The following is a 26,911-nucleotide window of genomic DNA, read 5'->3' as shown; positions in this document are numbered from 1 at the left end:
CTCAGGTAGGTCAGCCACTCTGCGCCTCAGGGTCCTCATCAGTGAAGCAGGAATAACAGTCCCTCCCACCTCCTAGAGGCACCGGGCTCAGAGCTGGAGTGAGTCAGGGCCTCTCCCACCCCCTATCGGCCCCGGGGTCCCAGGGGCCAGCTCTCGGTGCCTCTCCCTGCATTGAGCACAGAGACCACTGGGAAGCATGGCCACAGTCCCGAGTGGCTGTGGAGGACACAGCGAGCCCTGCCAACTTCTCTGGTGCCCAGAAGCTCGGTCATCCTTGGCATGGGGGGTTTTCCTGAATCTGGGAGGAACCCTGCCTCGGTCTCTCTTCGGGTTTACTGTGATCCTGACAAAAAAGGTGTCTCCAGCCCACCCCAAATCAAACACGCTACCTGGATATGTGAGGCTGGGGGTCAGTGAGGCGCTCCTCCCCTCCCCCACATTCCGGACACTCTGTCCTCAAGCAGAGTCCTGCTCCCAGCATCTCCTGCCTCCACTTACTCTGGGCTCTGCTGGTGAAAGGAGAGGATTTCCTGGCTATGACAGCCTGGTCCCCGATCCCAGCCTGGGGGCCTTCTGGAAGGGAAGTCTGGGAAGGGGATAGAGTCCCTCTCCCTCAGCAGCTCTCCCACGACAGTGTATTCGCGAACCTCAAATGCTTGCTGAATGCTGGGCAAGGGTTCCTGGCTCCACACAATAGACCCCTTGGTGCCCCGCCAGTGGGTGAGTGAAGCCTCCCCTTCCTCCTCCCCTGCACTCACATCCACCCTTGCTGGGGGTGGACAGGTCCCAGGGCCTGCGGAGGCCACTGCAGTTCTTACCTTGATGTTGTCCTGCCAGCGGTGAGCTTTCTGGAAGGTCTCTGCAGCATCAGCCAATCTCTGAGGGACAGAGCACAGGACGGTCAGAGACTGAGGGAGGTCTGTTTCCAGCCTAGAGGCTTCTCTGTCCCCAGCACTCCCTGGGGCCAGGGTGGCTCAGGGGTTCCCTGGACATCCTGCCAGACCCCTCAGGGATTCCTTAGCACCACGCATTCTCCAGCTTGCCTTGTGGGCTCTTCCCCCACCCACAGGAAAGGTGAAGCCTGCACAGAGTGACCCGAGTGGCATCTCCACGGGACTCCCCGGACTTCAGCTCAGTCACATTTCCAGCCCACAGGATGGCAGGGGGATCCCCAAGATGATTGAGGACCTAGGCCCTGCAGCCAAACTCACTGACACTCTACTCGCTACAAACCAGCATCACCTCAGTGCCAAGAGGAAGGCCCTCCCCAGTCCAGGATGAAATGCCACAAGAGACAGAGTGCCTTGCTGATGCACCTTTGCTCCCAGGTTGCTCAGGACCCAGTAGGAGGTGCCCACGGCCCACCCCTGCCCACCCAGACCCACCACCATTGTCCTTGTCCTGGCTTCCCAAGCCCCCTCCCAGCAGCGATCGCCAAGCCTTCTGTCCACACAAGCCTGGCGCATCATTCGGCGCTGATTGCTGTGGCCTCCTCCACTGAGGCCCCTGTGCCTCTGGGCACAGCTGTCTGTGTATCCTGCACTTTGTTACCCAGTATGCCTGGCGCCAGACAGTGCTGATGTGCAGAGACATGGCAGAGCCAGCCCTGCCTTCCACAGTCCAGAAGGGGAAACAGACACATCACCAGGCAGAACAAAGAGGGCAGGAGTAGCTGAGGTGCTTCGGGGAAGCTCAGAGCTGCGGGAACTTAGCACATCAGGGAGGGCTTCCTGGAGGAGGCACAGAAACCCTTTGGCTACCCTCTGGGCCTGAATCCTCACTGCCCAGAGATTCTTATTTTGTGGATTCCGTGGATCCTGCCCCTTTAGGAAGTCCTGATGCTGGGAAAGATTGAAGGCAGGAGGAGAAGGGGACGACACAGGATGAGATGGCTGGATGGCATCACCGACTCAAAGGACATGAGTTTGAGTAAACTCCAGGAGTTGGTGATGGACAGGAAGGCCTGGCGTGCTGCAGTCCATGGGGTCGCAAAGAGTCGGACACGACTGAGCGACTGAACTGAGGCTTCTGAGGACAGAACTGAGCCTGGCCCTTTAGGGCCTTCCACGGAACTGAGTGAAGTTTTATTAATGGTAATGGCGACTCACCCTGAACTGGTCACCTGCTGCATCCCGGCTTGACCACCACCACCCCCAGGCCAGCAACACATCAGGTGTACCTGTCACCATCCACAGCACGCTTGATGTGTCCCCGGTTGAGGACGCCCAGGCACAGAGATGGTGAGCAGTCTGCCTGAGGTCACGGAGCGACCCTGGGTCGGGCTGGGCCTTCACCGTTGAGTTTGCCTTGTGCAGCCCATGACCAAGGTCCGAGGGCACACGCTACAGGGCCCACCACGCCCGGGGAGGAACAGAGCGGCTCATGGTTGGGGAGAGGCTATGATCCCCAGTGTCCTCTCCACTTGACCCCATGAGTGATGCCGTAGGGTCCCCTGGCCCCTTGGTATTCAAGACAAACACTCCCATCCCTCAACCCAGGCCTGATGGCTTGTGGGCCCCAGAGGGGAGATTCCAAAATAAAGCCTGGCAGCTGCACACCAGGGGAAATGAAAGACCAGCTTTTCCTCCCCTCCAGCGTGGTGGAGCCTGGTGGGATCCTTACAGAGCTGCAGCCTCCACCCTCTGGGCCGGATGTCACCTCTGGCTGTTAGAAAGGCTGCCCAAAGCTATCCGCTCCCGCTGGGCCTGACTCCCCCTCCTCCTCTGGCCAAGAGCACTGAATACTGGGAAGGCTGTGAGGCTGGGGGACATGGGGCAGGGTGGGAAGTCCCTTTCAGAGTCAAACGTCTTCAGTTCACATCGCAACAGCCTCCTGCCACTCCACCTGTCTTTTTTGTAGCTTCTGTCCTCTGCCCATCTGTTACTGCCATACTTGCTTGGCTGGGCCCCACCCCACCTTAATCCAGCTTCAGGAACCATAGGCCTCTCTTCTCCCAGATGGCTCCCGGATCCTGCCTCCAGTCCTGGCCCCTTCTGAATGCCTAGGTACCTTTCTGGGGGTAATCCTCAGGTCCACTGGAGCATATAACACCCCCTCTTGGAATGAGCCCAACCTCCTTGTGACTATTACCCCCTACATCTCACTCTTAATGCAACTCTTGGGACTTCCTTGGTGGTCCAGTGGTTAAGAATCCAACTTCAAAGCAGGGGACATGGGTTTGATCCCTGGTCAGGAAATTAAGATCACACATATTGCGAGGGAACTAAGCCCGTGTGCCGTAACAAAGACCCAGCACAGCCATAAATAAAAATAAATTAAAAAATTTTAACTGTTACTCTAACCACCTTACTGATCATCCCCAGCCCAGGCTCCTGTGTCCTCTCTTGCCCTTCACTATCTTTCTCCATATGACACCTGGAGCTTTTGAAATGTGGGTCTGGGGGTGCATGACAGTCCTGCTTCTCCACAAACCCCTAAACCTTTGGCAGTTACCCGTGGCTCTGCACAGAAAAGGCAAAGCTTTTTTGAGACCCCAGGAGCTCCCCTGCATTCAGCCTCTGCTCCTCCCTTTCCATTTGGGGGCATCCTCTCATCCTAAACCACAAGCACCCCCACCCAACGCCGAGCCCCTGACAGTCCCTGATTCACAGCTGGCAGCGCCCTTCCACAGAGGACATACTGTGCGACACACGGGGTTAACAACATTGTCACTCCTGTTAACTGAGCACTGACCCTGCATACCCGCCACCAGGCCTGGATGGGAGTGTCTGAGCCCCAGGTGCATTCCCTGGGGCCACACCTCAAGGGGCGAGCCTCGGGCAGTCACTGCACACCCTCTTTCCTTGCCTTGTGGCCTACCACTTTCCCAGGGACGCCAGACCCTTCTCAGAATGGGCCTGGAGCCATTTCCATTTCATGGAGGATGAGGCTGGAACACACATGGGAACAAGCAGATCAGGGCCCTTCCCACGGAAAAGCCACAAGGTTGATGGGGTTGCAAAGACCAAAGTGACACTAGCTGAAATCTCCAAACTGGGTCAAGCCCTTGAGGAACTTTTTCTTTGGCCCCTACTGCCCCCGCTGGGTGGAGGATGCCTGCTCCTTCACCCTCTGAGGGCTTAGGTCTGACCCTGGGAGTCACGGGCCTCAGGAATATGGGGACCAATGGCCCCTCAGGCTCTCCGGGCTAGCGGCCAGGGTGAGGGAGACCAGGGCAGGGGTGCCCAGCCCCCCAGCCTCCTTGAACTTATGGAATCCCATGGGCTCAAAGGCCCAGGTCAGCCCGCTGACTCGTGAATAACGGAGTTGCAATAGCCACAGCGAAAGGATTACTTTTAATCCTCAGTAACGATCAAGCCATTATTATTTTTTCAGTGTTACAGATCAATCAGTCCATCCCCAGGCACTAGACGTGTGGAAACTGCTAAATACACTGGCCTGGCAGTGTGGGAGGAAGGGCTGAGGCAGTTGGATGGGGGTGGACGGGGCAGGCTGTGGAGGCTCGGGGTCCCTTGGGTCTCAGGGTGAGAGGGGAGAGGACAGGAGTTCGCACAAGGGGCCCCGGGCAGGGATCAGAGATGGGACCCTGGAGCCTTGGGTTCAAATCCTGACTTCTTCCCCCAGCCCTCAATTTCCTGCCTATACGTTAGAGGTAGTAACCTTACCCACTCAGAGGGCAGCTAGGTTCTTGGCAGCTCCCTTGCCCCAACCCCTGGAAGCTGCCCATAATGCCAAGTATGCTGGTGTCTCCCTTGCTGGCTCTAAGCACGTGGTCCCTCGCCCACCTCCAGGCCTCCCTGTTATCCCCTCTTTCTGTTTGGGATTTGCGCCCCACCACCTTAGTCAGACTTATCGGACTGTCACCTCCTCACCTGTTTTGCAAGCCTCCTTTCGCCCTTGGCCAGTCCACAGGCTCCCCTCCCCTCCGCTGGGCACCCATCTCCAGAGAGCCCACAGCACTCAGGCTTGCTCAGGACTCGCCGGGAGACAGCTCACAGCTCTGTCTTCAACTTGCTCTGAGGTTCATCCTCCTTGCACTTCCCTCCCACCTTCCCCTGGTACCCCTGATGTCCTGGGGGAGGCAGGATGGGGAAGGGCACTGAGGTCCAGAAGTAAAGGAGAATCTACAGAGACTCCCGGCAGGGCACGGGCAGCGGTGGGAACACCGTTCTGTCTGTTTCAGGGCTCTTGCCTGTCCGGGGGAGATGTGCTCCATTCCCACCCCTGACCCTGAATGCCTGCTCCCTGGGACTAGCTCCCTGCTTGGGTTCTGGGCTCTGCTCTCAGAGCAACCTGCGGTGTCTGGTGCTTCCGGTACCAGGCCCCTGCACCTCCTGCTCCTTCCTCTGCACTCCCGCCCAGATTCCTCCAGCCTGTTTCCTTTCCTCACATTTGAGGCATCAGCTCAGACTCCATTCTCCTCCTAACCACTCCCCGATCCCTGCCAAGCTGCCATCTCTCCCCATCACGGAACTCAGAAAACCCTCTGCTCTTCCTCTTGCGCTCTGAGCTTGGTGGTGGCTATATCTGACAGCTGGCAAGTTCACAGAAGCCTGACCCCTAGCATGTAGTAGGTACACAATGAGCGCTGAAAGTGTTAGTCACTCAGTTGTGTCCGATTCTTTGTGACCCTATGCACTGTAGTCTGCCAGGCTCCTCTGTCCATGGAATTCTCCAGGCAAGAATACTGGAGTGGGTTGCAAAGGAGGTACACAATGACCATCTGATAAATCAAAGTAGGAATGTCTGTGGACCTGGGTGAAGGCTGGAGTTTGGACTTGCCCAGTCAGCTATGTGACCCTAGGCATGTGGTTTAACCTCTCTGCGACTCTTCCTCATCACATCCCGGAGGGTGAGGGCCGCCTGTGAGGTTGACGCTGCTATGAAGTTGCTTATGGTGGCTTGCCTGGCCTGTGATGTCTCCATCGTGGCCAGGGCACTGGAGGGAACTGTGGTAGGACTGCTGAGCAGGGCTGTTCACGGCCAAGTCAATCACGGTAACAGCGGGCATTTCAGAGGCAATTATCAGAGGGTTTCACTTAACAATCAATTTCCTTCAGCTCCGGAAACTGTTCTTACAGGAAAAGGCAAGAAAGAGGAGAACTGAGCTGTGGACAAAGCTCCCCTAGGGGAGCAGCCCCCTGCACAGACACCTTTGAATTTCACTAAGTTCAAAGTCTCTCAATTGCTGTGGAGCTGAGACAGACTGTGACCTGAGATAAGGGACCTGGGGGCCACGGCGGGTGCTCCTCAGAGGCCAACATCTGGAGGGTAAGAGTCCACTGTGTACTGGGAGGGGTGGGGCTTGGAGCCCTCAGTCTGCTCCATCCTTTTTGAGGTCCTGCTCCCTCCCCCCAGGTTGGGGACCCCACTTCTTCTTGGCCTCCTTCCCACCCCTCTCACCTGGAAAACCCGTCCCCCATCCCCACCCTGCCCCGTGCTGGCCTAGCCTGAAAGGGTCTGGGGAGCAACTGCCCACCAAACAGGATTTGTTTTGTGCAGCCCAGAGGGACAGACTGTAGGAGTGTTTTGGTCTTAATTAGTTACAGCTACTCTCTCTTCCAAGACGATATGAGAGGCTTAGGATAAAAGGTCCTGAATCTGTGGGGCACAGGATATTGAGAGTTGTGCCAATGGGGGCTGAGCCTGGTAGAAGCTGTGATGGGGGCTCTGAGGTGGAGGTCAGGGGCAGCCAGCTCAGAGTAAAGTCCCAGCACCAAGTAGGTGCCCTGAAAACACCGCCAGAGGGGGGCAAAGAAGGTGATCATGACAGACAGACACAGACACTGCCCCTGGGCTACCCTGGACTGATGGCACAGTTCATCCAACAACAGGTGGAAGGCTGTACCCCTTCCTCACCCTCCCCAGCCCACCCCTGGAAGACACCTGAGACGTGGATTCTTTCGTTCCCTGTTCTGCAAGGGGATCGAGCATGAGTGCCACTGCCCCGGGCCCCTGGTGAAGAAGTGGTGGAGGGGGCATCGGTAATTCTGCCAGCAGTGTAGGACGCTGAACCTCCCAGGGAAGGGTCAGGTCTGGCCAGGTGGGGCCTGGCTGGTTGGCCACAGGTCTCCGGACCTGTTTCCCAGAGCGGTTCCTTGGCCCTGTCCCCAGGAGAGGGTATCAGTAACTGGACTCTCAGATGCGGCTCCGAGCCCACCCCACTCCAACGCTGGTGTCACAGGGTAAGTACCAGGGTGCCCTGAAGCCCCTGCCCAGCACAGGACTGCTGCCCCTGCCACCCTGCTTCCCTCCCCACCTGCAGGCCCCATATTAGCTCTGTATTGTGTACTGATAGATACTAAATACAGATTTCCAATTTCCAGAGCTGTTATGGTCTAATGAGTAAATAATATACATATGTAAAACTGTCTAAAAACATATCTGCATAATTAAAATATCTGCATAATAATGAAGCAAGATGCAGCTTAGCAAGAAGGGCGCTGGAGCCCCAGGGCTGACAATAGGGGAAGATGCATAGGTGAATGAGAAATCCTGATGCTGTGGGTCCCTTCTTCCTGCCGCCTCAGCCTCAGTGGGTGTCTGCCTGTTTGTCCACCACCTTCTTTAAGCAGGTACATCCACAGACAGTCAGGGACCAGGAGAATCCTTACTTGGCCCTGTTCTCGCACAACTTGTGGCCTGGGGAAGGTGCATGTGTGGGCGGACAGCGCCTGCGACATGAGTGGTGGGTGTCCTGACGACTCTGACTGCTCAGAGCTTTACGGGCACGACCTCACTCATGACCTCCTGTCCTGATGCCCAATTTGCTGGATTCTGAGGGGGTAAAGAGAAGTGCACCTGTGTGGACAGAGCAGGCTGACAGGACCCCCGACTTAAACATGGCAGGTAGGGGTGGCTTTGCCTTCCCATCCAATGGCACCTTCTGGGCAGCATGGCACTCAACCCTGCCCTCCTGCCCTCTCCACGGCCCCGTCTTCCAACCTTTCCTGAATCCATCCACTCCAGGCACACCTGGCACCTGTCTCACGATACATCTGACCCATACTTTCTTTATTAACCATGCTTTCAGCTTAAATATGAACAACAGGATTTCCTTGGTGATAGAGTGGTTAAGAATCCGCCTGCCAATGTATGGGACACGGGTTCGATCCCTGGTCCAGGAAGATTTTCCACATGCCGTGGAGCAACTAAGCCTGTGTGCCACAACTACTGAAGTCCAAATGCCCTGAGGTCTGTGCTCCACAACAAGAGAAGCCACTCCAGTGAGAAGCCCACACGCCACAATGAAGGGCTGCCCCCACTCACTGCAGCTAGAGAAAAGTCCTCGCACAGCAACGACGACCCAGCGCAACCAAAAATAAATAAATAAGATGAAACCACCACTGGAACAGATGAACAACAAACACCCCAAACCCAGACCAAAAATCCAGCAACTAAAACTGCAGGGAAAACAACAAACACTCTGAGCTGCAAAGGGCACCTGGCGGAGGGGGAGCTGTCACGTGACGCCCACACTGTTGTTGGCAGCGACAGGCTCCCTGACCTTTTCCCTTACCAGCCACACGAATTCTCCGTGAGTTGATAAAAAAAATTAGTAAAATGGAATTTTTTTCTTTTTTTTTAAAAGGTCAGAATACATGTAACAGGGAAAAGCTCATTCGAGCCGTGGTTCCCCTCTGGAAGGGGCACTCGTCTCTCCAGCCCCAGGACTGCACTTGTGCACTCCCGGTGGGCACCTCGGTCTTGGTTATCGATGCCTGTGCCCCCTCGGTCCCCACTCACAAGGGGCAGCCTGTGTTTCAATTTTCCAGGAAAAATACGAAGAAGGGAGGGGTGGCTTCTGATGAAGACGGAGATGAGGCTGGGGAGCCTGGTGTCCAGAGGCTTGAATTTCAGACCAGACAGGATAATTCTGAGCCCCCAAGGATGGTTACTAGCTTACATTTTGACATTTAAAAAACCCACTCTGTCCTATTACTGGTATGAACCCCAAAATGGACTTTTTTAATTAAAAAAATTTGTTTTAATTTTAAAAATAAAATAAATTAAAAAAAAACTTATTTTGTTTTTTAGGCTGTGCCCTATGGCATGTGAGATCTTAACTTCCCGACCAGGGGTCGAACCCGTTGCCCCTGCTTTTGGGAGCACGTAGTCTTAACCAATGGACCGCCAGGGAAATCCCCAAAGTGGACATTTTCACATCAGGAATAGAAAAGCCATAGACTCCAAGATGCTTGTTCCCGGAAAGGAAAGGAGGTGAAGTGGCACTCGGGTGATGACAGGAATTCCACTGGCTTCAATGCTTTAGCTTTCAACGGGGAACGACGGTCAATACGAAAATGTGTGAACAGGACACGGGGCGAGGAAAGGGGGCTCTGGGGGCTGGCGGAACATTCGCAGGGACCAGGATGAATCTACAGAGCAGTTGTCAGGAACCACAGATGAAACGGGAGATTTCAGCTCTGATATCAGGCTGCTTTGGGAGGGGATGCGAGTGGCCCTACGTGGCCTCATGTAAAGGCAGCGGGGCAGGCCCGGCTCTTGGGGCCCTGCCCTGCTGGGTCCCTGCTGCTGGCTCCTGGGTCCCCCACTGGGCACCTTTGAGAGATTCCCTGGTGAGATTTAAGCCAGTAAGTCCAATATACTGCACCAGGTCCATTTTGGGGCTGTGGCCCTGGAGCCCCGCCATATGGAGGCACCTTGGTGCTGAGGAGCCCGAGCCAAGGGCTGGGCCAGGTGGACTCCGAGGCTGCTTAGATTCCTTCCAAGGCACTGCCCTGCTCAGCACAGTCCCTCAGGGGGCTCGTGTGGGTCGGAACCCGCCAACCTAGCTGGCACGTCCTCAGCTGCCAGCATGAAACCTGCCTGTCTCCACTGTGAACCAGCCCCTGGGGAGCCAGGTGGAATTTCTCATAAATTTGCCAGCTTTGTCAGCCTTCCTCCCTCTGAAAGAAGACCTGGTGTAATTTACCAAAGTTTCTTTCATCCTTTTAAAAAAACACATCACATCACATGAAGGTTATCAGGCCCAGGGCAGGAGGAAGAGATGAGCAGGACCACACGCCATTTGTCTAAGTTTCCCCCATCAGGTCATGTACTACAGACACACACGTGTGGGCATGGGTGTGTGTGTCCCTGTGTGGGACAATGCCCCGGCCACTCAGGAGGCCCGAGCTCCTAGGGCTTGGTGACTGACCCAGCATCTACTTTGAGAAGCACGGAACTTTTCTCTCTGGACCTCAGTTTCTCAGGGCCATAAAAGGGACCAGAAGCCCACCCGGCCCTCCCAGGGTAGAGGAGGTGTGAACAAGGCATGAACAGAAGGCAGGATGTGGACTCACCCTGGAAATTAGGGACACAGTCCCAGGTAGTAGGTTGCCTCTTCCCTCAGCTTCACCCCAGGACCTTCTGACTGCTCCTCTCAACCTCGTTTCTCTCCTGGGCCTTCTGACCTTGACTTGACCTCTTCACCTCCGAAGTTCGACAGACTGTCGGTCTCCTCGGCACCACCTTTGTCCATCGTCCCCCAGCACCTTAGCCTTCAGTTCAGCCCTGCCCCAGGAAGGGGACCAAGGGCCCATTTCCGGGTCCTACTCAACCCACCCAGGCTGGGATGTCACTTCCCTACGGTCACCCCTTAGAAGTTGCTCCCCTCCAAAGCCCCCTATACAGTGACCTCTTTCTCCTCTCCAGAACACTGCCCTCCCCTGCTCCAACCCAACGTCAGATTCCCACCCAAGCTGCTTGGCATAAGCTCATCTGCCTCGGGCCCTCATACCTTCAGGCTCCTGTGCCCCAACTCAATGCTTCCTGGACGCCCCGACCACACCCCCTCTTTCCTGTGGCATCCTTTACAGGGTTCTGTGTGGCCTGGCTCTGTCAAACTTGTTACTCCCACCATGCTGAACCTGAATTTACACTTGTTTGTGCTGTGCCCTGAACTTGGACGGCCCTCCATGCCCCCTCTGCATCTGTTAAGAGTCAGTGCCCATCTACCTCTTTCTGGAAGCCCGGTCTCCTGCCGGGCTTGGGTTTCCAGAATCCCCTGTGGTGTCTCCATCACTGTTGTGTCTGGCTCCCTCCCAGACGTGGTCTCTTGAGGGCAGGGAATTGATTCTTGGATTGTGGTGGCCCCAGAGCTGGGCACAGGCTTCTACCATGGCCAGTGGAGTGGGGTCGGGGGGGAGTGGATCAGAAGATGCCCTTAGGGACCTGCCGTCTTGGAGGTCCTGGGTTTCCCTGGGATGGAGGTGGCAGAGACCAGGTCAGAAGCAGCACTGACAGACCCCATGGGTACCAGGTGGTGTGGAAGTAAAGGTAAGCACAGGGGGAGGCCGAGTCTAAGTATGAGCCTCACTGGGGCACCCATGTAGACGGGCCAAGGGGTTGCCTTGGGTGTCTGAAATGCTCTCCAGGACCCTGACCTCCCTCTGGACTTCATAAAAATGGCATCCATTAATCCCACTCCGCTGCTGTCAAGTCAGTGATGAGATGGTTTCAAAGCAAAAGCCATGGGGGCCCTGCTGGAGTGAGAGGCTGGGGGAGGTGGACATGGGCCGCTGGGGAGTTTGGCACCCCCTGCTCGCCCCCACCCCAGATGAGTACATTTTCCTGACGTGCTCCAACACCCTCCCCCAGGAAGCCTTCTCAGATGCCTCTATGCCCCACCACAGGAGGGTGGTGGCTCCAGAGAGAAGGCATTGCTGTGACCTTTCCTCTTCCCTGTCAACAAAAGTTTATTAAGCATCTTCTGTGTGCCTGGACTGTGTGGGAATGAGTAAGTCCATGAGCAGTATAGACACAGCCCTGCTCACATGTGGTGAGCCAACAGTAGGGCCTTCCTATATTCCCACTGCAACTGTCTCACTGTCCTGAGCAGAACTTGAGAGCCCTCTGCAGGAGGAGCTTCCTGGGGTAGCAACTCTGCCGGCAGAATTTCGGGGTGCTAGGAGGCCTCCTGCTATAAAATGTATTTCCACTTGAAAGTTGAGCCTGAGCGCCCCCCACCAATTAGAACAGCAGAGCTGGAGCCCCTGCCTGTGAGGACGGCAGAGCCCAAGCCCTCGCCCAGCCACTATGCTCCCTTTCCTTGATGTTATTTTTACACTTTTTCCTAAAACACAGCCTGAGCAGGCCCTTCTCGACTCTATTAACATTAGGGATCTAATCAGTAATCAGGCAGCTCATAATTTTCTGATTAGCTCTGATTAGGCCTAACCTCGGGGGGAGAGGCAGTGGGACGGTGAGGAGGGAGGTAGGGCCAGAGGGGCATGGGATGTGCCTAAAGGGGTGCTGGTGAGGCTGGAGGTTGGGGGCAGAAGGAAAGAGCCCCTGGTTCCACTGTGGTCTGTCCTGGGGGAGGGCATGTGGTGATGTCTTGAGTTGCACTGAGTCAGAGAGGTTGCAGGGCTCAGAGAGCAAGGGTGGCAGGGAAGGGGGCCCTGGCTCACCTTGCGGCGAGGACCCAGGGCAGTTGGGCCAGGACTTTCAGCACCTTGGACAGAGTAGGAGGGATGGGCAGGCGGCCTGTAGGACTGGGTTTGAGCATCCACTTGGGTCCTTGCCGTGCTTAGGCCCCCTGGGTCCCACTCTAGGAATTATCCCAGGCACAGTCCTTAAGTGACAGTAACAGTGACAAGGATGGGTCCTCTCAGAGGGCTGCAACACATGACCTTGACGTGGAGAACTGTGGCTAAGGGCACCGTAGACAGGGCTGGGCTTGATGATCATTACTTTCAGTGTGGAGACACTGAGGCTGGGGCCCTTACTGCACAGTCAGGGAATCACTGCCTGGAGGGACTGCCCAGGCAATGGTGCCAGTTAGGGGAAGAGCCTGGACTTGCACTGAGGCCTTCCTTTTGACTAAGGCCCGTTTGTCCTCTTGGACATGCCCAGATGGAACCATGGTGCTGGCCAAACCAGACCCATGGTCATCCCTGGCTGACCATGAAGTCCCCTCACACACTAGACTTTCCCACAGGTCCAGACTTCTCGGCACCACACCCTGGAGCTCTGGTCAGGTCAGGGTCAGAGTGTCCTTGCCCTGTCCCTCGTCTGGATCACAGGTCACCACCCCTTGTTGAATGCAGCCATCCAGGTGACCTCTGATGAAGTGCACGAGCCTGTTGGCGGAGACGCGTACAGCTAATGCCATGCAAATTGGCACAGAGGCAATCAGTCTGACTCTAAAAGCTGCCCTACCGGCCGCAGGCTGGCTCATTGTCTTTTCTGTCAATTTGCATCTCATTACCCAGAAGGCTATGCTCATTGGAGGTTAAGAGAAAAAGAGAATCAAGCAAGCTCCACTGAGTCCTGCTGCCAGCTTGGGCATGGCCCACACGTGGGCAGGGCTGCCTGGTGGACTCTGTCATGAGGGACACTCCAGAGGAAGCCTTGCTAGCCCCACAATCCCATTGCCACCGCCACCATCACCTCTGCCACCACCAGAGGGCTTCTCTCATCACTATCAGCACCATTACCTCCATCATCACCACTGATCCCTACTTAACCACCGTCAACATTCCCATGACTCCTGGCCAACATTCCCCATCACCACTGCCAACACTGTTCCATCATCACCACCACTATGAGCCCATCACTATCGCCAGCATCGTCCTTACCACCCCGGCACCATTCCCACCGTCATCCCCAGTGGTCACCCCCATCACCAGGAGCTACACCGCTGCTACCTTCATTCCCATCGTCACAGCCACCAACACCTACTGTCACGATTACCATCATCACTGTCTACCGTCAACTCCACCATCAACACCACCCCCACCGCCTTCACCGTGGCCATCGCTCCACCGCTTGCGTCTCACGTCTCCTTGGGCTCACCACCTGCATCCCTGCCCTCACCACCACCTGGCCCATCCCCTCTGCATCCCTGAGGACGTCTCATGAATGGGCAGAGACTAATCTTTACCTTTCTCTGCCCATCACCCTCCAGCATCACTGGAAGACTAAGGAACCTGTAAACAAGTGATTCAGTGGTCAGACATCATAAATCAACCAACCAAATCTGTCCTGGATACTGGTGCTTGTAACTGGGTGTCTCAGGAAGGAAGCCCTCATGGCCAGGGGGTGGGGTGGGCAAAGCCCCTGGGAGGGTGAGGCTGACTTTACTCCCCTGATCAGAGACCACAGTGCCCCATGGCGGGCAGAGCCAGGGGCATCATGTCTGCCATGGGGGACTGATGCTTGTCCCTCACTGAACCTTAGTTGTTGTCGTTCAGTTGCTCAGTTGTGTCCGATTCTTTGCAGACCTCATGGACTGCAGCACATCAGGCCTATCTCCCTATCTGGGAGATAGACAAACTATCTCCCAGAGTTTGTCCAAGTTCATGTCCATTGTCACTTAATCTATTGAACCTTAGTTACTTTGACTCTAAAATGAAGCTCTGAATAGTCCTGACCTCACAAGGCCACGGGAGGGTGAAGGCAGACAATAAGATAACGTTGAGGATCTAGGACCCGCTCAAAAGGTCACATAAAACCTATGGGAGGGGCTTCCTTGGTGGCCCAGGGGTTAAGACTCTGTGCTCCCAATGCAGAGGGCACAGGTTCAATCTCTGGTTGGGGAACTAAGATCTCACCTGCCACACGGCACAGCCAAAACAAAAACCTGAGGGAGAGTAGTGTGGTTAGACCAAACTGGGAGGGCTTCCTGGAAGATGCAAGAGCAGGCCAAATGTGAAGGACAAGGCTAGATAGAGAGAAGGAAGGGGATTCCAAATGGGAGCCTCAGCCGCACACAGTCCTGGGGAGAGAAGGGGCCAGGACGGCTGATGCAGGCGGTTGCTCCTCCCAAGCCTCCTTCTGTCCTAGGGTGTTTGTGGTCTCAGCGTGGCTGAATCTCTTCCACAGGACATTGTGATTCACACCTTGCTTCACACATACGTTCCCTTTAAGCCCCATGAAGCCCAGTCATCATTCCCATTCCACCGACAAGGATACCAAGGCTGAGAGATGAAGCTGAACCAAGAGAAAGCAGGGGTTCCCCAGCAGAGGTCACCCGGAAGGCTGGGAATGGGAGCCATATCTTTCTTTCCACTGGGGTCACCATTCTGCTGGATGTGGATGCTTGAGACTCCAGTCCAACACTGCCCACCAGCTCTGGTAGGCAGCAGCACAGGCCCCACCTGGAACATGAAGCAGGGCACTGGTTGGCCCGGGGGTGATGCTGGGGGCCTGGGCAGAGGCGACAGGCGGACAAAAGCGTGGAGGCGGAGGGTGGGGTGGGCACAGCCTGGCTGCCAGGTGGAAACGTCCAGGGTAAAAGCTGCTCTGAATACCGGCTGCATCCCGCTGCTCCAATCAGCCTCGACACTTGGTTATTACGAGGAGTAAAGGCGGCCGGAGGGACAGCTGGAGCCTTGGCGACAACATTTAAGGCGTTTGTCAGAACCGTGGGACACGGGCTGCCAGGCGCTAATGGGTTCTGCTTGCTGCTGCCAAGTGAGAGGAGGGCGGGCAGGCGGAGGCGGCCTTGCTCCTGCCCGGGCCCCGTGCCTACCCCACACTGCGCGGCTGCTCCACGACAGGTAGGGCCCACCTGGGCCTTACGGATGCCTAGCAACGGCCATAGAGCCATGGCACCAGCTGGGGAGGGTGGGACGGCAGCCAGGCAGCACGTGCCGGCCTATTTGGGGCATCTCTCCCCACCTCCTCTCCCCCCAGTTCAGGCTGCAGCCCCTCTCCTCTGGGACAAGGGTCAGGGAGTCTGTTCTCTATCATGCCACCTCCCAGGACAGGAACCCCTGAATCTCAGCTGCCTAAGGCCACCTCGGCCCCTGATCTCCTCCCGCCTTCAGGCTGGTCTTTGTGCGGGTAAGACCCCTCTAGTGATGGACCCACAGTGGACTCAGATCTATCCTAACTGGGTGAAATCACCTCTCCTGGCCTCAGTTTTCCTCCCTGTGAAATGGGAAAATGGCACCATCCACCGCCACTGCATCAGTGAGAAAACAGGAGAACGCTGAGGTGCTGACCACATGGAGCCTGGAGGCACTTGCGCTTATCAGGAAGGGCCAGCCCTGGTGGCTCGGTGGTAAAGAACCCATCTATCAATGCAGGAGATGTGGGTTCGATCTCTAGGTCGGGAAGATCCCCTGGAGAAGGAAATGGCAACCCACTCCAGTATTCTTGCCTAGGAAATCTCATGGACAGAGAAGCCTGGTGGGCTACAGTCTGCGGGGTCACAAAGAGTCAGACACAACTTAGTGACTAAACAACATCACAACAGTAAGAGAGTCAGATGTCCCTGGGAGTGAGGACGTGTTGACCTGGGACTGCTGAAGAAGGAAGTAGCTCCTGGAGCGGAGCCACAGCAAACTACAGGAAAGGGTCAGAACTTTTCCAGGGAGGAGAAACCACGGCCGGGTGGTCAGGTGGGGCTTTGAGTGTTCCTGAAATATTTAGGGTTGTCAGGGAATTCCTGCACCTGGAAGTGCACTTGGACCTGTTGTCACAGCCACTGAGCACTCACTGCACTGTTCATGAATCTCTAGAGCAGCCCCTACAAAGCTGGTTCCATTCCAAACCCATTTTCCAGATGAGGAAACTGAGACTCAAGGCGGGGGGTTACTCAGTTTGCACTCACAGCTCTTTGAGGGCAGGATGAGGGGTTGTCCTTGGGACTGCGTAACTAAACCTCCCTCCCCCACTCATCAATTCACTCATGAAACATCCTGAGCCCCCTCTGAGACCCTGAAGACCCTCTGAGGAGGAAAGGAGCCTTTGGATTGCTGTGGATCAGAGAGAATGGGACAAGGGAACACTTTGGGGCTGGGTGAGAGATTTCGGGGGCAGGAGGAGACTTGGGTGGGCCTGAGCTCATCTTCAGCTTCACTGCATGACCTTGCACTCATCACCCTGGGTGGCCGCGGAGTTCCTGCCCTTTTCCCAGGGCCCGGCTGAGGCCAGAGAAGATAGGAAGTGTATGTGGAGAAGGTGGGGGTTGCATGTTCTCAAGGTCACTCGGTGACCTTGGGCCCCCAGGAGCCCTCTTCCACGTGTGGTCAGCCTCCAGCACTGCTGCCAAGCACAGCCTGTGACCCCCACAGCATTAGGGCGGGGGTGCTGCTGTGGGTTTGTGTTCATCAGTGTTAAGCTTAGTGATCCTCTGCAGGCAGCTGTGCTAGGCTGTGCCTAGATCTGAGGCTGCTGCCTGAGTTAAGGGCCTGGAAGGGCAGGGCCCAGAGGAGCAGACTCTGAGTCCTGGGCTGGTTGGACCAGCCCCAGGGCCACCCTTCCACGCCTGTCAGGGCAGACCCTCCATGAGCAATCTTCAGCCCACTTCACAGGTGGCAACATCAAAGCTCAGCAAGAGGTGGGACCCCCGCCCCGTCCCCACCACTAGCGTGGGGGTGAGAAATGAGGCTAAGTGTAGAACTTGCTCACCACTCTTGGGTCTGTTTCCTTTCTCTAAATCCAGAGCCAGGCACTCTGTGGGGCAGGGAGGGTCTTTGTGCCCTAGGGTCAGCCCAGCCTCAGCCCACCAAGGTATTGAAGGCCTCCATCCGATTCCCAGCCCCCTGCTCTGCATGGCCCAGGCCTGCTGACCCATCCTCGGGGTCAAGTCCTGGCCATAGGGACCTTCCCTCCCCAGTATCTGAAGCCCGATGTCATTCTCCTATCCCCCAAAGCCTCCTAGTGCTCTCCCACAGGAAAGGGGGGGCGATGGGACTCCTGTGACTGGGGACTCTTGGGCCTCCAGGGAGGAAGGTGCCCGAGGAATCTTCCACTTTAGTAGCCGGTGGGAGAGGAGACCTCTTCCACTGGACTTTGTGGTCAACAGTTTTGCAGTCCTGGGGGTGGAGGACTTGGAATTGAAGGAGGACGTGTGTGCATCTGCACTTGAACATGTACACAGGTGTACCCGCATGAGAGGATGTGAATACAAGTGCAAACATTAAGAAGCCCCATGTATGTGAATACATATGTACAAGGGCATGGGAACCCCTGTGTATATGCGTGCATGCATGTAAACATGCATTCAGACCCATTTGCACATGGTAGGTGGTCCTCACCTTCGTGTCAGGAATTCATCTCCTAAGGCTTAGGTGGGTGGGGCAGCTTCCCGCTGTGGCTGGGCAGGCGGAAGCTTCTGGACCCCTAGACCCTGACGCCTGCCGTGCGCACCTGGCCACACCGGCCCTCTGGCTGCCACCTGCCTCATTCATGCCTAGTGATCCACTTCTCCCGTGTGCCCTCAATTTGTTCCCCGGTTTACCTTCCTCCCATCTCTCACCCCACTGCGATCACTTTGTTTTGTGTTATCTTATACAAACTAACGGAGAAGGCAATGGCACCCCACTCCAGTACTTTTGCCTAGAAAATCCCATGGACGGAGGAGCCTGGTAGGCTGCAGTCCATGGGGTCGCTAGAGTCGGACACAACTGAGCAACTTCACTTTCACTTTTCACTTTCATGCATTGGAGAAGGAAATGACAACCCACTCCAGTGTTCTTGCCTGGAGAATCCCAGGGACGGGAAGCCTGGTGGGCTGCCGTCTATGGGGTCGCACAGAGTCGGACACGACTGAAGCGACACAGCAGCAGCAGCAGCATACAAACTAAAACCACAGTATGGAATAAGTGAACAGGAGATGCCCAGGGCTCCTCCTCCTTCTTCTTTCAACAAACATGTTCAGGGCCTGTGCCAGAGACAGAGGCCAAATGAGGCTCTCTGCCTTGTTCTCACAGCATTCACAGTGGAGGGAGGGGCTTCCCCTTGTCTCCATGCTCACCCTGCCCCCCAGCCCATACTCATGGTACAGCCAACACCAGGCTAGACACATGTCCAGAGCAAGGAAATCGTGTGCCCCAGTCCCAAACCAATGGCCCCACTGGGTGCCTTCATGACTACAGTTATCACTTATGGGGGCGCAGAGTCCACATGTGACCCACACAGCCATGAGGGGTGAGGCTGCTGCTACCGGTCTATTTTCAAGAAGGAGGAGGCACAGGTCAAGGGGGTTGAGTACTCCACAGCCACAGAACGTGCAGGAGGTAGAGCAGGACGCACCCCTACGTCTATCAGACGCACTGTAGCCTGTGTTGGCCACACCTGGGGGACCGGTGATCCCAGCACTGTCAGCGGCTCTCGCCTGCAGTCCCTGGCAAGGACCAGATGGGATCTGAGGCTTTGGGAGGAGGGACATGCTCTGGACTGCAGCCCAAGTGTCAGCTCCCAGACTCTGCTCCTAGTAAAGGTGGGAGAAGCTGAGAGACACATTGTGAAATCTCCCCCAAACACCAAACCCATGGGAAGCAAGACTTGGCTTCTGTGGGGAGTTGATTTAAATGTCTCATCTCCATTGGTTAGAACACAAAGCACTGGTTCCCCCTTGTTCCTTTGGCTACCAGGAGGCTCACAGTCAAACTGCAGGAGGCTCAACTAGACCAAGCAGCTGGTCCTGGGGTTGCTTATCTTGGCTCTTCTGTCTCATTCTTATTATACATATTCTATGTTTTTAAAACCTTGTGCTTTTTATTTTTCAAAAAGATTTATTTTTTGATTGAGGTGGGTCTTGGTTGCTGCACATGGGCTTTCTCTGGTTGTGGTGAGTGGGGGCTACTCTTCATCGTGGTACTCAGGCTTCTCATGGCGGTGGCTTCTCTCGTTGTGGAGCCCCGGCTCTAGGCACTCCGTAGTTGTGGCACACGGCTCAGTTGCTCCATGGCATGTGGGATCTTCCTGGAGTGGGGATTGAACCCGTGTCCCCTGCATTAGCAGGTGGATTCTTTACCACTGGACTACCAGGGAAGCCCCAACTTTGTGCTTTTGAAAAATATATTTAATTCATTTGGCTGCACCAGATCTTCAGTAGTGGCATGTGTGATTTTTTAGTTGTGGCATATGACCCCTTAGTTGTGGGAAAAACCCTGTGCTTTCGTGGAGAGCTGCTCAATATTTTGTCAAAAAGCAGATTAAACTGTGCTCCCCACCCCACTTACTCTCTCCTCTTTTAAGAAGCAGCTAAACCCATGGGAGGGAAGACTGCTCTGAGAGTCAGGGGGCCTCCGTGCTCTGTGGGGTGTCACACACTCCCCAGCCTCAGCCTCACTGTTCCCCCTTCCTGGACCCCTGTCTTTGCTCCCCCACCTCCCCGTCCCACGAGCCAAGGAGAGTAAGTGGTTCTGGGAGGCTAGATCTCCTGAGGATGGGCAGCAGGGCCCTGCGCCGAGCCAATGGGCTGGTCGGCATCTGGCTGGCAGGCACAGCCGTCTCCCTGGAAAACAAGATGCTTCTTATTGAGATAACGAATCGTTCCATTTAGATCCAAATTAACCTCCCCCAATTACCGCATTTTCTACCACATTTCACCAGACTGAAATCCCCCTCTGTCCGGAGACTGGGCCCCGTCCCTCCTCTCTCCCAAAGCCATGGCCCCACCACATTCAACAGCTCCAGAAGGGTTGGCAGTGGCGTGGTCCTTCCATGGCCCTATTTTCCTTTTCTTCCTTTCTTTTTGAGGGGGTGAGAGGAACGGGAAGTTTGATGCAGCTGCCACTCTGAGGAGTGGGAATTTTTATTTTATTTTTTTTAGCTCATTCTTTGAAATAAGGATGCAATATGGGATCAATTTTTGATGACAGTGAAGTAAAAGGGGAAAATAGTAGCAATTTTCTCTTCTGAACATGCCCTATTTAATGGAAGGATGTCACAGTGGAGTTTTATCCAGAGGAGGGAGAGGGCCTGGTTCCCAGGGACACACGGTCAATCAGAGATGCATGGCAGGATCTCAGTCTGGGGGTGGCTGGGCACCCCACCCCATCCCCCATGAGGATGGTTGCCAGGGTCCAGGACTTAAGATGGAGAGACTGAGGCCACAGGGCTCCCTGTCATCTTCTGGGGCCCAGCTGCATTGACTGTCTCCCCTGACCCAGCATCAAGGTGGACCCTCCTTGCCTTGTACTCTGCTGGGCTCGGCCTGCATCACAGTTCTAGAGCTGGGACCACCCCCCCACCCCCCACCCCCACCCGGGATCCGGCGTTAATTAGGGTTATAAAAGCCTGCCCAGCTGCTGCTTCTACCTTTGTGTTGAACCTAGGGAGCTGAGCTTTGGTGAGCCTGGAACTGGGGGAGTGGGTGGAGAATGAGTGTGGAGGCAGATGGGGGAAGGGGATGAGACACTCAAGGATGGGGAGACACTCAAGTGCCAGGTCCTGAGCTGCCAGGACTGGGGGTGGCCAGGGCACCTGGGGCTCTTGTCTTGGGGCTCAGGAAGTGGTAAGGAAAGGTGCAGAGGTGAGGGGCTTTCTCAGTGCGGGTGTTTCTCAGGGGAGACTGCAGGAGGAACTGTCTCCTCCAGCATCAGACATGAACTGGAGTCAGACACAGGCTGTGCAGAATGGGGAGCCTTCAGACCAAGTCTAGTAGAAATCTGCGGTCCCTTGCTGGGTATCAGGGACCTGGCCCTGCTCCGGCCAGCCTCAGCCCACCCTTCCTGAGGTCCAGTCCCCTCTGGCCATCTGTCTTTCCAGGCTTTCCTCACCTTGCTGTGCACAGACCGGGACAGGAATGAATTGGAGCTGTACCTTGAAGGCCTGAGCAGCTCAACCACAGACATCGCATTCACAGACACATGAAGTCACGCCAGGCAGCTCGTGACCTACGAGCACAGCACACGGTCATGCCAAACCACACAGAACCCACGGCTATGAAGATAAGCAGCCACATGCCTGCGCAAGCTGGGCCCCTGCCCAGATGCAGTCCTTATAATCAACAACTTTGACTTTACACAGTGAGCAGAGCACTGGCCTCTCCAGAGCCTATTTCCGTCCACTACTCATAACCCACTACATACAAGCAACACACAGCCCCCAGTGCAATCTTACAGACTCTTCATCGTGAAGCCAAAAGGGTGCTGGCAAGAACAAACCTTTTTGCCTCCTCTAGGTACCCCGTGAAGCAGAAACCGAGGGGCAGGGCAGCTCCTGCCTAGAAATGCCTGCAGATCCCAGGAGGGGAGTGGGGAGATGGTGGGCTGGGCCTGGCATCCCAGTGCCTGCCTGTTGACAGATGCCACCTAAAGCCACACCCGCCACCTCCCTTTCCTCCTCGACTATGGCCGGGCCTCCGAAATAATTAGCAATTCTGCTCAACAAAACACTAGCCCGATGGGATAATAAACTCCAACATCTGTCAGAAGAGCGAGCTCCTATGGAATTGCCAAGAGAAACATTTTTCTCCTCATTCAATTCACATTTAAATCGAAAACAACCCCTCCAAGTCTGTGCCAGGCCGGCGGCACGGGGCTCTGGGAGCCCACAAGCTGTTCCTGGGCCTGCAAAAAGGCTTGGACGAGTGGTGATCACTCACTCAAATTAACAAATCATTTTATTTAGAAATGAGAATTTATAAGTGATGGATGGCTTGAGAGCTCTGGTGGGGGGAGGAAGCCAGCCATCAGCCCTGCTTCTGTGCTGGGGGAGGGGGCGGTGGTGGGCAGCCCTATGTGATCCCTCCCCCCATGCCCCAGGCAGAAGGGCCCCCGGAGAGCTTCTGTCATGGGAGCCAGCCCTCTCCATCTCCACAACCCCCCAGTGTGGCAGGCAAGCCAGGAATTATGCTGCTGTTCTGTGGTTAGAAATTGAGGCTCAATGAAATGCCCAAGGTCCCCAGTTGCTCCTGCCAGCCTGAGAAGGGCACAGACCCTACTCTGAGGGCACTTATTCCAAAGCAGCCTCCTGGACCTGCAATTCCACCTCTGGGCTGCAGGAGATGCTCCAGAGACAGCACTGAGTCCTGTGTGAGTTCTGGCTATAGACAATCTTGAAGAAAATCTCTTAGTCGTGTCCCATTCTTTGTGACCCCATAGACTGTAACCTATCAGGCTACTCTGACCATGGCATTTTTCAGGCAAGAATGCTGGAGTGGGTTGCCATTTCCTGCTCCAGGGGATCTTCCTGACCCAGGGATCGAATCCAGGTCTCCTGCATTGCAGGCTGACGGTTTACCATCTGAGCTACCAGGGAAGCCCATCTTGGCTTTATCCAATACAACTACATTCTTCTGTTTTTAAATTAATATTTACTTATTTACTTGCCTGCATCAGGTCTTATTTGCAGTACATAGGATTTCTGATGTGGTGCATGGGCTCTGGCTTCTCTAGGCACTTGGACATCTCTCTAGCTGTGGCACTCAGTTTATCTGCCTCACAACAGCTTAGTTGCCCCGCGACATGTGGGATCCCAGTTCCCTGACTAGGGATTGAACCTGCTTCCCCTGCATTGGAAGGTGGATTCTCAACCACTGGATGACCAGGGAAGTCCCTACAACTACATTCTTGAAAAGAAGCCATGGAGACTTGAGTTTTGGGCCTACCATGAAGGATACACACGTGGACTGCCAAGGGCCTTCCCAGCTATGAGGGCCTCTGAGGACCGGATACCAAGTACTGATGAATAGCGGGAAAAAAGGCTGACAAATGAGCCTCAGTTCTGGCCAGACCCCTCCCTGGGGACCCCAGAATGCCCATATGTCCTCCAACTTCCTCCTTCAGTGCCTGTGTATCCCCATCAGTGCCTGCGTGCCCTCGTCAAGGACTTCACCGCTCTGTCTATAATTTCCCAGCAGACTGTTCTTTCTCAGAGGCAGGGACAATGCTGTTTTTTTCCATCCAGCGGCTCTAGTGCCCAGCTCTTGGTAACTGTTTGGTGAATAAACAATAGAATGAATGAATGTCTAGCTGCACAGCCACTCAAGAGGCATGAGACAGGGGCTCGATAATACCCGGTTATCATGACACTCTCTCACCTCCACACTTTTACACACGACACTCCTTCTGCATGGAAGGCCGTTCTCCTCCTCCTCTGCCTGGACAACTGTTTCCTGCTTCTTAATGCCCAGCTCGGTTGCACCCTGTGCTGGGCCTCTTTCTGCTTAGCCTCTAATAGCTCTGGCTACTGAGGGGCAGGTGCCAGGCTGGTTTACAAGGCTGGCCATCCTGGGCTGTGTTCTCTTGAGGTCACAGTGGGGTCTGATTCCTCCTGCGTCCAACCCTTGGGCCAGAGCTGGGTCTGTAGGGGCTGAGGGCACAGTTGATTTTTGAGAGTTTTTCAGCTTAAGCAGCTTATTAGGAGCTGCTGAAACAAACCCAGAAATGCCCCTGGTGGGTAGAGGGGAGTGTGGAGAGGTGAGAAGACAGGAGGCGGAGCCAGAGGGACAGACAGGAGAGGAGCGAATTCCAGGAAGGCAGGATGCGGAGGGGACAGAGTGCTGGGGCTGACACTAGAGGCTGGGCTGAGATCCTTATTCCTCCTGTAGGCAGGCCACCTCTTTGCAGGAGGCCCAGGGAATGGTTCCTCCTCCCTAAGCTGTTATGACCGTGAGCTCAGAGGCTCCACCATGGGGAGACCTGCTGTGGAACATGCCTGCTGATTTGAGCCTTAGGGAGTCCCTTCCGAGGTGAGAGCCGGCAAGGATAGGGGCGCCCTGTGAACCCCAACCCTCTGTCCTGGACTCCTCGGGCACTGCAGGAAGTGTGGGGAGACGCTTCACAAGCCACGGGGCCACGTCAGACTGAGATAGGATCTTGGGAGACCTGGGTCATAGCTAGAGCTTGTGAGTCTAGGGCAAGTTCCTCTTGCCTTCTGTGCCTCAATTTCCCCAAATGAAATATTCAACCTAGTCTGCCTGCCTGTAGAGGCAGTGGTGTGGGGACTGGAGAGAGGGAGACAGCTGTGATGAGGCTGGGCACCAGGAGTCACCAGGGCTTTCCAGGCAGGAACGCGCATGTGCATTTGTGTCTCCCTGGGACACACAGATCGATATCACACACGGGCAAACATGGGCTGAGATGCACACTTGTACACGTATTATACATCTATTAGCAGGCACTCACGTGAGGGCCTAGGCCTTGACTATGCGCCTGTGGCTGTAGACTGGGAGACAGGACACAAGCACATGGCTTTATACACACACACACGTTTGCTGGTGCCTGAAGCACACCCACAAGAGTGCCTACAGTGAGATGGGCCACTGATGCCGTAGACATCTCGAGATGGTAGAGCTCTCCCCTCCCTTCCTACCTCAGCTCACCACTCTTCCAGCACACACCACACGTCTCTCACACCCCCATGCATGTAGGCTCTGCTCTGGAGAGCCCCGTCCTCCTCAGCCATACACACGGGTGTGCATATCCGTCCAGTGCCATCCCTGACGTGGACATGGGGCATGTTCCAGCCAGAGACAACCCCCACCGGGCAGACACACACTCCACTTGTCTTCTGGGAGGGTCCCCCTATCACTGCTATGAACTCTAAAGGGCACCTGGAGTTCTATTTTGCTGATGCCAGGGTACCCTGGGGCTGGGCAACCCATGAAGGTCCAGCGCCACCTGCTTGGCCCACCCTGCTCATCTCACCACCTGTACAGAGGCCTGGCTGGGCAAGGGCGGGTGTCTGCAGAGCTCCTGCCATTCAGGCTCCTGGCAGGGGAAGAGGAGACTCAAACTGATGCTCAGGAAGCTGTGTCCCAGGTGGGGAGATGAGGCTCTCCCCACTGAGCCAGGAGGCAGGGCTGGCTCCTCCTTCTCACCACTTTCACCCTTGCTCATGCTCAGGTCTGCACTGTGGGAGGCGGTGGCAGTGCCCCTGGCCTCCCTGCTGTGACTGTCCTCTGACACCCCATTACACATCCTCATATTACTCGTCTACCCTCGGCCTTCCATCTGGACCAGAAGGTCCCCAAGGGCAGGCCTGGGTTTGCTCTGTCACTGTCAGGTTCCCAGCAACCAGCTCAGGGCCTGGCACACAGGTATGTAGTCGGGGAATGAATGCGTGGGCAGCACCTGACAAGACAGGTTCAGGTGAGATGGGCTTCGAGGGGAGAAAAAGGCCTCCATCCCTGAAGGTAGCATTCAATGAGTCCTGTGGAGATGCGAAGGTAGGAGGAGATGGCAGTGCTGTCTTGAGTCCCTTGGCCCTTGGGGGCTGGAAGAGGGTCTCTGGAGGTGGGAGAGGTACAACCTGCAAAGGCAGCATCTCACGATGTGTCATGGTGGGGGGTGTGCCCAGAGGAAGCTGTGAGTTTGTGGGAGGTTTCCTGGGCTGGGCCCAGAAGCCCTAAGGTGTAGGCCCTCACCTGCAAATGAGTGGGGAGCTGACAGGAATGTGTGGACGTGGGGACTAGTGTCTGCTGGACAAGGGAGGACTTATAGACAAGGAAGCCTAAAAGGTGGAGCCAAGGAAAGGGTTTAGCAAGAGAGATCACGGTCAGATCTTGCAGGATCCGATCAGGTTGGATCCTTGCAGATCTTGCAAGGAAGAACTTGCAGACATTTAGAGGGCTCCAGCTCTCAAATGGGCAGCAGAGGACAGGGTAGCATCTCCTTCCAGACTCAGGGACAGGTTAATGGGCCACTGCCTGGGGCACAGGGACAGGCCAGCCTGTCTCCAGCCCCATAATTAAAGAAGGTGTTCTGGTTCCCTGACATCAAGGATCTGTGTCCCAGCATCCCTCGGCCATGATCTTGTGAGCCAGGACTTGATCTTGTGCCTCTGAACTGAACTTGGAATTTGACCTGTGAAGCACGTGTGACCCAGCAGGTGACCCTGAGGCCACGACACAGCCCAGGACTGCATCTCGCCTGATGAGTAAACCTGTAGGACACGTCCCCAAGCTGTGGCCCATGGAGCTCACAGCACTCTCACAGGAGAACATGGCGCCTTAGATGCAGTGCATATGGGCGCGTGCTGCTGTGGTCTTGAGTGATTCTGTGGGACGTGGTGGGAGTGCATGCAGGGAGCTGGTGCCTTTCCCCAAATCTGGCTGTGACACCCAGGGTTGGCGTCCTCAGAAATGCCTCCCTCGGCAGAGCTGGGGAGCCAGGGATGGTGACCCAGGGCAGGGGGCAGCCAGTGCCTCCTCTGGGCCAGGACTTGGTTCCCCTGGTTTCGCCATGGAGACCCATGAAGGCTTGACCTCCACTCCCTGCCCACCACCCCCTTCCCCCTATCTCTCTTCCTAAGAGGAAAA

The 26,911-nt window shown here is 55.6% G+C and overlaps 1 protein-coding gene across 4 annotated transcripts in view; it reads right to left on the bottom strand.

Annotated features, from left to right (window-relative positions):
- Positions 1-26,911, bottom strand: part of CACNA2D2 (calcium voltage-gated channel auxiliary subunit alpha2delta 2) — a 140,810-nt gene that overhangs the window by 32,459 nt on the left and 81,440 nt on the right. For all 4 annotated transcript variants that reach the window (XM_025271910.3, XM_025271911.3, XM_025271912.3 and 1 more), the window contains exon 4: positions 819-878. In XM_025271910.3, the coding sequence (XP_025127695.1) occupies positions 819-878 (60 nt within the window). The remainder of the gene's footprint in view (positions 1-818; positions 879-26,911) is intronic.

The sequence above is a fragment of the Bubalus bubalis genome, chromosome 21 (genome assembly GCF_019923935.1).
Source record: "Bubalus bubalis isolate 160015118507 breed Murrah chromosome 21, NDDB_SH_1, whole genome shotgun sequence".
Taxonomy (NCBI): Eukaryota; Metazoa; Chordata; class Mammalia; order Artiodactyla; family Bovidae; genus Bubalus; species Bubalus bubalis.
The sequence above is the reverse complement of the archived record's forward strand: the minus strand, read 5'-3'. Positions and strand labels throughout refer to the sequence as shown.